The following is a 12,276-nucleotide window of genomic DNA, read 5'->3' on the forward strand; positions in this document are numbered from 1 at the left end:
AAACAACTGTAGAGATTTGCATCTTTGACCTGGTTGGTATATTTCATCACAATTGTAACAAAGTCCCTTGCTACTCCTGTAATTTTGTTGTTCCTGAGCTAAACGTCTAATATGGGAATTTATGAAGTCTTAGTTGTGGTGGTTGGTTCAGGAATAGAATAAATTTGAGTGATTGAGATGGGTGCATGTGTAATAGTTGTGGTTTTTGATGTAATTGAGTTGAGTTTGGTAAAGTAAGTGGAAGTTGTTGGTTACATTGTTTGTTGTTGAAATGTAAAGGCACTCTCTTGTAATCTGGCTAAGAAAAATGCTTGAGATAATGTTGCAGGCTTATGCATTTCCACTTAATTGTGGATTACATCCTTTAAACCACTAATAAAGCTTAGCACAAAGTATTCCTCTGTGAGATGAGGGTTTTTGCTCAACATTACTGCTTTGAGTTTCTCAAATTTCTCATGATATTCTTTTACAACATTGATTTGAGATAATTTATTAGAGCAACCCACATAGTTATCAGTCGCCAGATCCTCAAATCTACCACAAATAGAATCATAAAAAAAAACAAGCCACGGAATGAAATCTTTACCAGTATGGAAGTCTAGGTACCAAGAATCTTCTTTTCCTTCTAAATACAATGAACCAAACTCTGTTTTCTTCCTCATCAACTTTGTGGATCTGAAAGTATATCTCAGCTTTCCGGATCCATCTTCTAGGGTGTTCACCGTTAAATCTTGGAAAATCTAACTAAGGGGTTTTTAAGCAGTTGTTTGATGGACCACCAGTCTGAAATGTGGAATGTGTGTGAGATTGTTGTCTTGAAAGTGGTGTATTAGGTGGAACCTAAGGAGATCTGGATAATATTTCAATAAGGGTATCAAACTTGGTACGATTCTATTGAGGTATGGATACTAAAGTCACCACCATTTCCTCTTGTCTTGTAGCAGCAACCATACGATCTGAAGAGTCACGGGCTATGGTTTCAGATAGAGTTCTGATTAAGTGACTCAGTTCTTTGGTAGTAGCATCAAGTAACTGGTTGAGAACTTCTAGATGATACTACTATTACGATATAAGATGGATGGAATACGATTGAATATAGGGTTAGAGGAACTCCACACTTACGCACGCAGTGCAGCTTATTTTCTAGTGGATACTAGACAAGAGAGGCTTGATAAATACTCCCTCCATTTCAAAATAATAGGCAAGTTTGTGTGCAAATTTACACACAAACCTGCATATTATTTTGAAACGGGGGCAGTAGGTAAGAGAAGGAATCCTAAACCCTAATTCCCTAGCTAATCCTAGCCTTACACGCGGAAGACTACTATACTATACTGCCAAGAGATTAACCTAAACAGAGAAAAGTAATTACTGCTAACTATTAAGACGGTCTCATAAATTGATAACGGCTAACTCTCCAAACTATTGAGTCTTCATGCATGACACTAAGCTAAACTCATAAATTGATAACGGCCAACTCTCTAAACTATCGAGTCTTCATGCATGACACTAAGCTAAACGATCATCGATTCAAACCACGTGAAAACAAACGAAAAGTCTGACTTTTCCCTATTGATTCAAGCAGTGAGTTTACAATGATGAAGCTTATTCTCTTTTTAATTTATTATCTTTCGATAGGAAAAGAAAACTTTTAGGGTTAAAGCTTCAAGCTTTATGTAAGAATGGTGAACTGCGAAAGCAGAGATGAGATGTGGGAGAAGATAACGGATGATTAAGTTACGGAAATGCTAGACACACCGAATCCACGTCCCGTGATCTGCACCGAGCTGACGTGGGGAGACAGCTGGTGTGCCAGCGTAGGATAACTAATGTTCTCGGTCAAGGTAGTGTCAGTGCTTTAGTTTTATAATAGTTTATTTCTTTCTTCATCCTACACCGTAAAATATCCTTGAGATTCGATCTTAAAAAATCTAAACAAATACTGATATCTAGGCTTGTCAATGGATGCTAACGTAACGGAAATAGGCTCTGCCGCTGCCGTTTCCGTTAAAATTTAGCGGATATCCGTTACTGTTCATTTCCGGCGGAAATAAGAAATTCAAAAATGTTACCGTTACGTTGGACTTACCGGATAACGGATATTTTTCCGCTGCCATCCGGTAAGTCACAGGACACCCACAAAACAGGCTAAAAACACAGAACAAGTACAAATAACAGCTTTTAAATGTGATTCAACTGAAATAGAGAGATTTTGTGAAGACCCAACATGGTTTGATGCTCCTCTTTCGCTTTGGGACATGATTAATTTCACAAATCTGAAATTGTGAACCCTAATTTCAGAAACTCTAAATTGAAAATTGAGTTTTGAAGATTGAAATTAAACTGAAAGGAAATTGAAGAAGAGAACCCTAGTTTCTAATCAGTAATCACACAGAGAAGATGATGATTTCTAAGGCAGAGAAGACGATGCTTGATTCAGCATCCGTAGTTTCTCTCTTTTTCTCTCTGAGAACTTCTCTGTTGTGTCGAAGTGAAGAACAGAAGAATGACTGAATGAGATGAGATAAACCAAACAATACATAACGTATAAAAAGGGGAACTTAGGCGCAGGCCCAAAAAAATGTGCATAACTAGTTATGCAGTACAAAGAAAATGTGCATAATCAGTTATGCAGATGCATAACTTGTTATGTGGCACAAAAAAAAAGTGCATAACCAGTTATGCAGATGCATAAGAGATTATGCAGTACAGAACAATGTGCATAACTAGTTATGCAGATGCATCAAAGGTTATGCTTATCATAAATCACTGCAGATGCAAAGAAAATGTGCATAACTAGTTATGCAGTACAAAGAAAATGTGCATAACCAGTTATGCAGTACGCACGTTAGCGGATAACGTAACTAAACCTAACGGAAATACACGGTTCCACTACCGTTACGTTAAGAAGGGATTATCCGTTAGCTTATCGGTATCGGATATCCGTTTACCGCTATGTCGGATGGTAGCAGTAACGGCTAACGGATTATCGGTATCGGCTAACGGAAAATCGGTATCCATTGACAGGCCTACGATATCTCTGGTTCGAGATCTAAATCAATCCATTTTTTAGTCGAGAAATGAGAGAAAGTAGGGAGGAAAAATATCAAGCTGAGATTTTCTTCACTATTTGTTGAAGTTTATTTGAAATCAGTGACTTAATTCGAGTCTGTAACCCGTAACGTGAAGTTTGATTTTATTTGTTATTTTTTTGTCCATTGAAATTTGAAGAAGAAGAAGATTAGGGTCTCTCAAATTTTATCCAAGAGACGTCGAAATTGAGTAAGTCTTACTTTATATATATCAAAAGGATTTGTTAAACAATGATTCATGTTCTTCTACTTGTCATAATGTTTTTTCTTCTTGTTTTTGTAGTCTGATTTTACATTGGTTTGTTTTTTCTTTTATTTTCTCCTTCGAATTGCACCTAGGTTTAGATTTTCTTATTTTTAATCATCATAATTAGCTAAAGATCCGATTGCTATTCTTAAAATTCAAATAGTTTGATATTTTTTCTTTTTTCTTATTAGAATTGCATAAAATAGGCACAAAGAATAAAATTTTGTTAGTTCCATCTCTCTGAACCACTGTTCTAGGAATTGCATCACCAACCGGTATCTTCAACTTCTAGATCTTTGAACTTTGGTGATTGAACTTTCCCATGTTGGGTTGTTATTGTTATCTTCCATCAAACAAGAATTGTAACTGTTGCATAGATCATAGTTAAAGAGTATTCCTTTTCAGTTTATTACTCTTTTGTTTGGAGTCTATAATCAGCTTATATTAGGTCTGTTCTGTAGCTGATTTTTCTGTATTGAATGTTTTGGTACAGAAAATGAAAGATAAATGTCATTCTCATTTAATCTGCCAAAATTACCAAGTAGAGATTATGTTTAATGTCAAGATGATATATCTAAATGATGATTTTCTTTGGTATGTTATTAATAGGATGAAAACATGAAATGTATGTGAGAGCTCTGCTACAATAATATTGAGTAATTGTTCTGCATTTTGCTCTATGGTAATGTGCATCTGTTATTGATTTTGTAATTGTAAATCCTTCAAGAGACGGAGGCAAACCTCAAAATTTGGCACTCAATCACAATAACCCACATCAAATTCACTATTTCTGTAGAATAGTTGAAGTGATATCTATTATTGATTTTGTAACTGTAATGTGCAGATATGGATGTAACTGTGTGCAAACTAACTGAATATTCGAAAGCTGAAGTGAAGGTTGGAGTGAAATCTGATAAGGTCAAACTTGAAACTGCGGCTAAAAAGAAGCTTGTACTGAATCAGAAATCGGAAATTAGAACTAACAAAAGCTTTCATGACTTTCATGCATTTGATGAGCAAGATATTAGATATATGCTCTAGGAAGATATTAGATGTATGCTCTATTGTAAAATTTAAATTTGTTTTGAATGCAATTGTGAATTGCTACAGTTTTCTTTTATTCAAATGCAGAGATTTTGTTTGGTTTTTTTTATGTTTATGTTCAACTATGGGAATATTGGCAGAATAGTAGAGGAATGAAATCAGTTTTGCTGCAGGGACATGATAACCAAGCTATCTGAATTCTGTAAACTTGTTATTGAATGCTTTGCAAGGACATGTTCATAGAATCAGCTTTATCACCAACATGTTCATAGAATCAGCTTTTATCACCAACATGTTCATAGAATCAGCTTTAGCACCAACAGTAAACTATATTATGGAGCAAGGTTTCTGAAATAGCTATAACAATATCAATATAGTTCATGGTCAAAGCCAAAAGAAAGTGATGCACAAAATAGAATTTCATTGAGATATTTAACCATCCAAAAGAAAGTGATGTGCAGAGAAGCATCTAAAGTTTGCCTGCCAAAAAATAACATACTGCACACTGCAACTACTGAATCCGATTAACCATCCCAAAGAAAGTGATATAAACCAAAGGAAACTTATAGCTTCTACCGGAAACATGTCAAAACTTATAGATTCAACTTTGACATAAACCTCCCACCAAGTTGTGGCTGCACTCTGGTCCTCCATATCCAAAGAAAGGTGTCACATTCGCATATCGACCGTCAGTTTGTTGTTGCTGAATTTCCCCATACATAGGTGCCAAACTCGCAGAATATATGGTTGGTTCACGTCGATGAGTTATGCCATATGCGGGGTACCGTTGATTGCAGAGCCAAGTCCTTGGAGATGATTGGGAGCAAATTGCTGAACACACAACACATACATAAATTCTCCATTTATCATCTCTTTCAAGTCTTGCTGATACATGAGCTTTACAACCAATTTTTTAAGTCGGTCCAGCATTCAATGGTGTGCTTGATAAGGTTCTATGGTTGCCTCCTAGAACACAACTGTAACATACATGTCTAAGTATTCCATTATCCTTTTTTGAAGACCGTTTTACGACACCAAACCCCCGTTGCATACCAAAAATTCTGTAGCTTTCGTACATTTCTTCTGCCGTATCAAATTCCATTCCTATCTTTAATTCAATTGTCTCACTTTGATCTTTAGCATCCAAAATCTCAGCAACATCACACTCTTCTACATTCATATCTACACATTGAAACTGATAATTTATACAGGGAAGAAAAAATCATAACTTTTTTGACATTTGGTAGATTGGGGTTTATAAAATATAAATTCTACCAAAATAGCCATCAAAAACGAATGTATAAATCAATCGAAATGGAAATCAGGGAAGAAAAGATGTTACTTACCGAAATTGAGCAAGATTTCTTAAATATGCGGTAACCCTGTTTTCGCGCCTTTGGTTTCTCTTTCTCATTCATGCAAACAACTGGACCCGAACTTTACTCTGGTGTTATATTTTTGTTATCTTTCTACCAATAAATATCTAATCGAGTCTCAAAAAAAAGAAAAAGTATGGCGGGAAAAAGAGAGAGAATAAAATAGATTCAAATTAAAGTAGAGTTGACCGGCAACAATAACTATCCAACGATTGGCACACCAGCTGTCTCCCGACGTCAGCTCGGTGCAGATCACGGGACGTGGGTTCGGTGTGTCTAGCATTTTTGATTAAGTTATAACTTATATCCTAAATTTTGTGCGACATGTCATCAAACAACCGTAGGATTTTTAGATGCCAACGGTTATTAAGTTTTGTCAAAATGGCTTGTTAAAAGTTAAAACTGTTTGTTCACCCCATCCCGTTTTACATTTGTGACTTGTGGGTGGACATAGAATAGAATAACATAATGTCAGAACGCAATGTGCAAGATCAAGTCCTGCTCTTTACACCTTCGGTGTCCCGCAGCTTGTGATTATGACCAAATTAGGCAAAGTTGTGCTTGATTGTGTCCATACTAGTCAGAGAGGTGTGGGTCTTAGAGCTGTGCCATCATTAGGACAAATTTGCCATACGGAAATAAGTATGATGTGCCATCATTTGCACGAATTTATATTATCAAAAATAGAGTTGACGCTGCAACTTCCAATCAGCAGTCTGGATGCTAGTGTTATATACAATTTCTTTACACATTGAAATTGAAAACAATAACGAAACTCACCAACATTAGCTAAATGAGCATTTAACTTAATTTGATCATCTGTTCTTTGAATTTGGATTATATCTACTGACAAGAAAGGTTGGCATACATGAAGCAGGTCAGCAACTCTTCCATCACAACGCGCCAACTGAATTGTTTTGTGTCCAAGCCTCCTGGAGAAAAAGTAAGTTTTTCCTTTAGAGTCAACGTCAAGCATTTGCTAAGTCTTTCATTTTAGTTTGACAAAATGTTAAATCTAATATCGAAGTGCTGTGGAGCACAAACAGAGAAATACATAGACCACACAATGGAAATACAAATCATGTTCACCTGCAAAATGTCAAAGACCTTCTCGGCCGTGTACTTTTGATGTGGCAAAGCTCCTCTTTGCTGCAACTTATCAGGGTGCAAACATAATAAAGCTTTTTGATAGGCTTTCCTCACAGAGTTCTGTTCAATTATATCCATTAGTGGCACCGGTTTCCATCCACTTCCAGGCCAAAGAACCTGTGCATATCAAAAGAGAAGACATTTTTGATCAGCGAGCATATTGATTCCTTGAAAACAAACATCTTTCATCCATGAAAATATTGGTAGATGGTACAAGTGAGAAATAAAAAGCTAGCAAAATGCAGTTAAAAATTAAAATTGACGTTCAAATTGTAGGCAATTTTGATCCTGAAACATTACATATTGAAGAGTTGACAATAGGGACCGGATATTCCCTTGCTTCCCGCTTGACCACTTCCGTATTTTAGCATCTGAAGCCTGTAGTATAATGACACACAAATAATTGACCAAAATTAAATAAAAATGGGTCACGAACGAATCATCGAACAACAACTCAAAGCAACAGCAACTGCACAAACACAATCTAGTATTTATTACTTTAATTTCTTCATTAAGTTGATCAGCTTCTGATTGTTTATCGGGCTCAGGAGGCAGTACTTCGACCTGTTTATATAACCAAATGAGAAAAAGCCCTTCAAATTTTGCTGGCAAGTTTAGAGATTGATTGGCAAATATCAGATCCATGTTTGAACAAAAGATTCACTTTACCAGGCAGTTCCCTTGCAGATCTTCATAATGAGATTCTTCCATATTCTTAACTACAGCCTCTACAACTACAGGAATTGGTTCTGACAAAAAACAAAACAAACAACAACAGATAGACTGTATCAAGTAATATACACAAGAAGATAAAATGTGGGAAGACATAATCTGAGCTCAAAAAGTAGGATTGAAATTTAAGAGATCGTAGGTAGAACAAAAAAACAAACCAGGACACGAGGTTGAAGTATCATTTCTTTCAGATGAAGTGACATAAGTTTTATAGGAAGTTCTGTCTTCGGCAACATGAGGTTTATCCAACTGTTCAACTACTAGATCCTTCAGAAAGTTTCTGAACAAAGTAAGTTTCAAGAGCTATACAGAATGCCCGGCTACAAGAGATGAAGGTGTGTTAGTTACGTACCTTGGAAGATGTATCTACTGATACTTTGTTACTTTTTTGGCTGGGTACCTTCTCATTGTTACCAGCCTTCTTTTGAACAACATTTTCTTGATCATCTGTTTCACATGCACCCATGTCTTCTGCTCCCGTTCTCTGACTCTGAATTACCGTTTCAACACTAGGCACATGTGTTACAGGTACTTCCTGATTGAAAATCTTGACGAAATCTTTAACCTTTCCCTTGACTTTGTTCTTGACATTTTTGGTTTCTGATCTCGCAGGTGAATCGCTAGCTTCACTAAGATTAATATTCTTTTTTCCAGTTGATGTTTTTGCCTTTTTATTTTCATTAATATTTACAGCCGACATATCGACTCTCTTTGCGGAACCTTCATTCAGTCCACCCTTTTTAACCATCTTATCATTTCCTATGCACAGAAAATCGAATGCAAATATGCAATGCTAAGAAGCTGTTTTAGCATAAGCAAATCAGATCAAAACAGGTTGACCAAGTTGTTACGGATATTACCTTGTTTGTTGGCTCCACCCGCAGGAGCATCAGATGCAGCAGATGCAGCAGATTCAGATTTAGCATATTTTTGTCCAACGTGTGGTAAAGAACTCGTAATGGGCTCTGGTTCAGGTTTTAGACGAGCTACTTCCTCAACAACTTTAGTTTCTTTCATAATTGTATTTAAGCCACCGCTTTGGTTTTTGGAGGAGATGCTAATTTCTCGCACACCGGACGTAGATAGTTCACTTCCAGTCCCCTCAGGTTTACCCTTTCCTTTTGAGACTATATTAATTCCTCCACGAAGATGCATAACTAACGGCACACCTTTAGTTGGCCATTTATATATAGAGAAGTGAAATTGGCCATTACTGTTGCTAGTAACTTCTGAATTTGTTTCAGACTTTACAGCTTTCGATAACCCCTCATCATAAAAATCTTGGGACGAAGACGCTCTAGTATAAGAATGTTGGACATCATTTCTCAACTCTTCTTTCCCTTGAGTCACGGGAGTTGAAGCTCTGGAGACACTAGGTGATGATGGAGAGCCAAATGCAGCTGAAGAACTTTCTTTGCTTTTAAATGGGCTGTGACCAGGACTACTGAATGCTTGATCCACCGCTTTCGTCAGTTTTGGTGGGAGACTGAAATGCTCAGAGCAATTCAAGTCAATGGCAGAGTAAAAAGAAATCTAACTGGCAAGTTGCAGCACCTATCATATTGCCTAATGCCTAGGAAGGATGACTAAAGCACATTTTGGTCTCGGCAGTAGATGAATGTCCAGAAATATAAACCGGAAACCCTTGCTAGTGACTTAAAATGCTACAAATTTAGCAAAAACAAGATTTTAAACACTCGTGCCGCAAAGCGCAACCTTATCCCACATTCACATAGTTCTGCAAATGAAATTGTGCTCATTCGATGAAAACAACCGGAAAACCATATTTAACCACGAAATGTTTACATGCTATCATTAGACAGTCTGTGGTGTATAATCAATGCAAATGCAATCAAATAAATAACTCTAGAAAAAAAGATATGAAGGTGCAAAAGACCTTAGTAGTACAGGAAGTGATGAACCACCAAATGAATCGGATTGAGATGGAGGAGTATGCATCGAACGAGCAGGGCTTAAAACCCGAGAAGCTGGATTGGAATGCAAATGATCCCAACTGAGTCTAGTTGGGGTCGAAGTAGTTAATCCATCGCCTTTAAAAATGTCGTCATAGAAATCTTTGCTTGGGGAATTCCTACGCGTTATAGTTTCCTCTCCAAAAACTGGTTTTTCGGAACTTAAACCAGACCAAGGATTGCGCGAAGGAATATTTTCATCGTCTTCGTCATCCCCACCAGATGAATTAGAATAAATAGTGTCACTAAGACTATTATTGCTATTACGCCACTCGTGCATCGAAGAACGTCTTGGAGGACCTCCAAATACATCATTGAAATCTACATCTGAATTTCTTGATTGCAATTTAGGGGAACTCAAAGATGATCTTCTTGGACTAGATGAAGATCCTAATAGTACATGTTCTCTCAGTGAAAATCTATCCATAATTAATTACTTGGTTCTCTAATCTCTATTTCTTATTGGCGGGAAAGCATGAATTTGATTTGAATTCTGGTTTATCTAAATGAAATCAAACATGCATGAACAGGGTTCCAGAGAAATTGAAGATGAATGCTAACATCTTCTTTTCTGTGTGTGTGTGTGGGTGGAGAGAGACAAAGGGGTTGTGGGGTAGAGGGTGTAAGGGTCGTTAAATTTGGAGCCACAAAACGAAGTTGTTTGAGATTTTTAAAGGGTTTTGCAATTTGGATAAGAAAGAAAGATAAAAAGAGGGAAAGTTCGGCCATTTTTGGTGACTCGAGTCTAGAGTAAATCAGAGTTTTTATGTGACCGTTATTAAGAATAATTTTTGTGAAAGAGATCCCTGCCTTAGGTTATGGACCTTATGGTTGCCAACTAGTGTGGCAATCTGGATACTGTATCGGGTTACCCGCCCCTGCCTGGTAAGCAAACCCGACTACCAAAGAAAATCAAAACCGGCCAAAATCAGCTAACAGGTAACCAAGGCTCAATCACCATGCAACAAACCCTATATTAGTTCGGATTTCTTTTTCTTTTATTTATATTATTATTAGATAAACAGTATTATTAGAAGAAAAAAAAATAGTTGGAAGCTTAACAAACTAAGCTCCCAACATCGTACTACTACATTAGTTGAACAGGTTGTCGTGTCAGCCTACCAGCGAGCTTCATGAGGAACCAGTCAAGGGAGCCGAAGCTAATAGGGGATGATTATATCGAGGGGGGGGCTACCTCTACCTTTCATGTCAAATTCTGCAATATTTTTCTTTTTATATTCTTTTTTTATTTTTATTATTTTATATTTTCTGATAAACAAGGAACCTTTTCATTAATGGAAATTTGGGGTTATAATGAATTTTAGGTCAAAAATAAGAGAATATAAGTAACAAGAACATACCGTCAAAGTACAAAATCAAGAAATCCGACGAGAAAGGAGAAGGATTATCGGAGTAAGAATGGTTTTTCTTAGAATTAAATTACGACCATTTAGTTTGTTTATGTGTTCCTAGAATAGGAGCGATTTGCTCAAATCTCATGTAACTAGTGATGAAGCTTCCGTCGTCAAAAAGATCATTGATGAAGATTTCGTCGTCGGATAAGTCGATGATCAAGATTCCGATGAATATCTCGTTGTCGGTGACAACAAAGATGAAGATTTCGTCGTTGAAGAGCGTCACTAATGATCTTCAACCCAATCCAACAACCAAGAACCGCCATTAAAGCGAAAATAAACCTTTAAAGAGTAGATAAAGCCACCATATTGGTGTAGGTAAGTAGAAAACATAATAACAACTACACTAAAACTACTAACTAGCATAAAAGCAAGAATAGTAAAGAAATCTACTCAACTCTGGTCTAAAATTGACCAGGTCTGAGCAGAGAATGAGTATTTGGTGATGGTTTTGTTGAAAACACGTGTTTCTGAGGTCCGGACCGGGGTTTTAAAAAAAACATGTTATTTTCCTCATTTCTTATTTTTGTTTTCCTTTTTCTTTTTACTCAAAACTTAGGAGATTTTTTTTTACCTTTGGTTTTATCTTAAGTAGTTTAGAAATAAGCATATAAAGATCCATTAACTTAAATAGAAAAGATAGTAAAAATGGGTCGTAGTTTTATCTATTCACTGAAAATAACATGGAATCATAACAATAGCTTGCCAATTATTTATATGAGAGTCATTTTTTATGTCAACCTTTGTTATTTATTAGCTAGTTTTTATTTCGATGGTATCTTTCATAGTTACGTAACTTATATCAATGTGCTTTTCATAAAACCTGGATTTGATAAATCAAGATATCTCTAGATTATTTCGAAATGATCTTGTGAGGGAGAATCAATTAGGTTATGAAACATTTAAACCCTAATTGTTGAGGAGCATCATTTAAAGAGAATCAACGTTATGCTAGAAGATTTTCAAGAGTATCTTCTAAAGAGAATTGGCGTTCTGCTAGAAGATTTAAAAAATCCTAAAGAGAATAGGTATTCCTATAGGAGTTTTACAAGTGCATAAATACAACTGAAGCAGGTACTACATCAAGTCCGAAATCTGGTAGTAGGTAATTGGTGTAATAGCTTAAATCTGCTTGGTCTCAATCATGACTAGGCCCCGGGGTTCTTCTACAAGATTATAATTTCCTCGTTAACAAAAATTCCTTGTGTCTATATGATTTCTTTTTATATATTTTTATTTTTGTAATTA

The 12,276-nt window shown here is 36.2% G+C and overlaps 1 protein-coding gene and 1 long non-coding RNA gene across 2 annotated transcripts; one reads left to right on the forward strand and one right to left on the reverse strand.

Moving 5' to 3' along the window:
• The first annotated feature begins 3,084 nt into the window (after window positions 1-3,084).
• LOC113330332 lies at window positions 3,085-4,546 on the forward strand. The gene is made up of 2 exons (XR_003350170.1): window positions 3,085-3,282; window positions 4,184-4,546. It is a non-coding gene; the product is annotated as an uncharacterized LOC113330332 (long non-coding RNA).
• A 1,844-nt stretch (window positions 4,547-6,390) lies between these two features.
• Window positions 6,391-10,247, reverse strand: LOC113330633 (J domain-containing protein required for chloroplast accumulation response 1-like). The gene is made up of 9 exons (XM_026577455.1): window positions 9,538-10,247; window positions 8,501-9,126; window positions 7,993-8,399; window positions 7,799-7,907; window positions 7,578-7,657; window positions 7,407-7,472; window positions 7,209-7,286; window positions 6,849-7,025; window positions 6,391-6,691 (listed from the first exon to the last, which is right to left on the reverse strand). Exons 1-9 carry the CDS (start codon window positions 10,038-10,040, stop codon window positions 6,653-6,655), a joined length of 2,085 nt encoding a protein of 694 aa, XP_026433240.1. The 5' UTR covers window positions 10,041-10,247; the 3' UTR covers window positions 6,391-6,652.
• Between the last annotated feature and the right edge of the window lie 2,029 nt (window positions 10,248-12,276).

This window comes from Papaver somniferum, unplaced genomic scaffold, assembly GCF_003573695.1.
Source record: "Papaver somniferum cultivar HN1 unplaced genomic scaffold, ASM357369v1 unplaced-scaffold_118, whole genome shotgun sequence".
Lineage (NCBI taxonomy): Eukaryota > Viridiplantae > Streptophyta > Magnoliopsida > Ranunculales > Papaveraceae > Papaver > Papaver somniferum.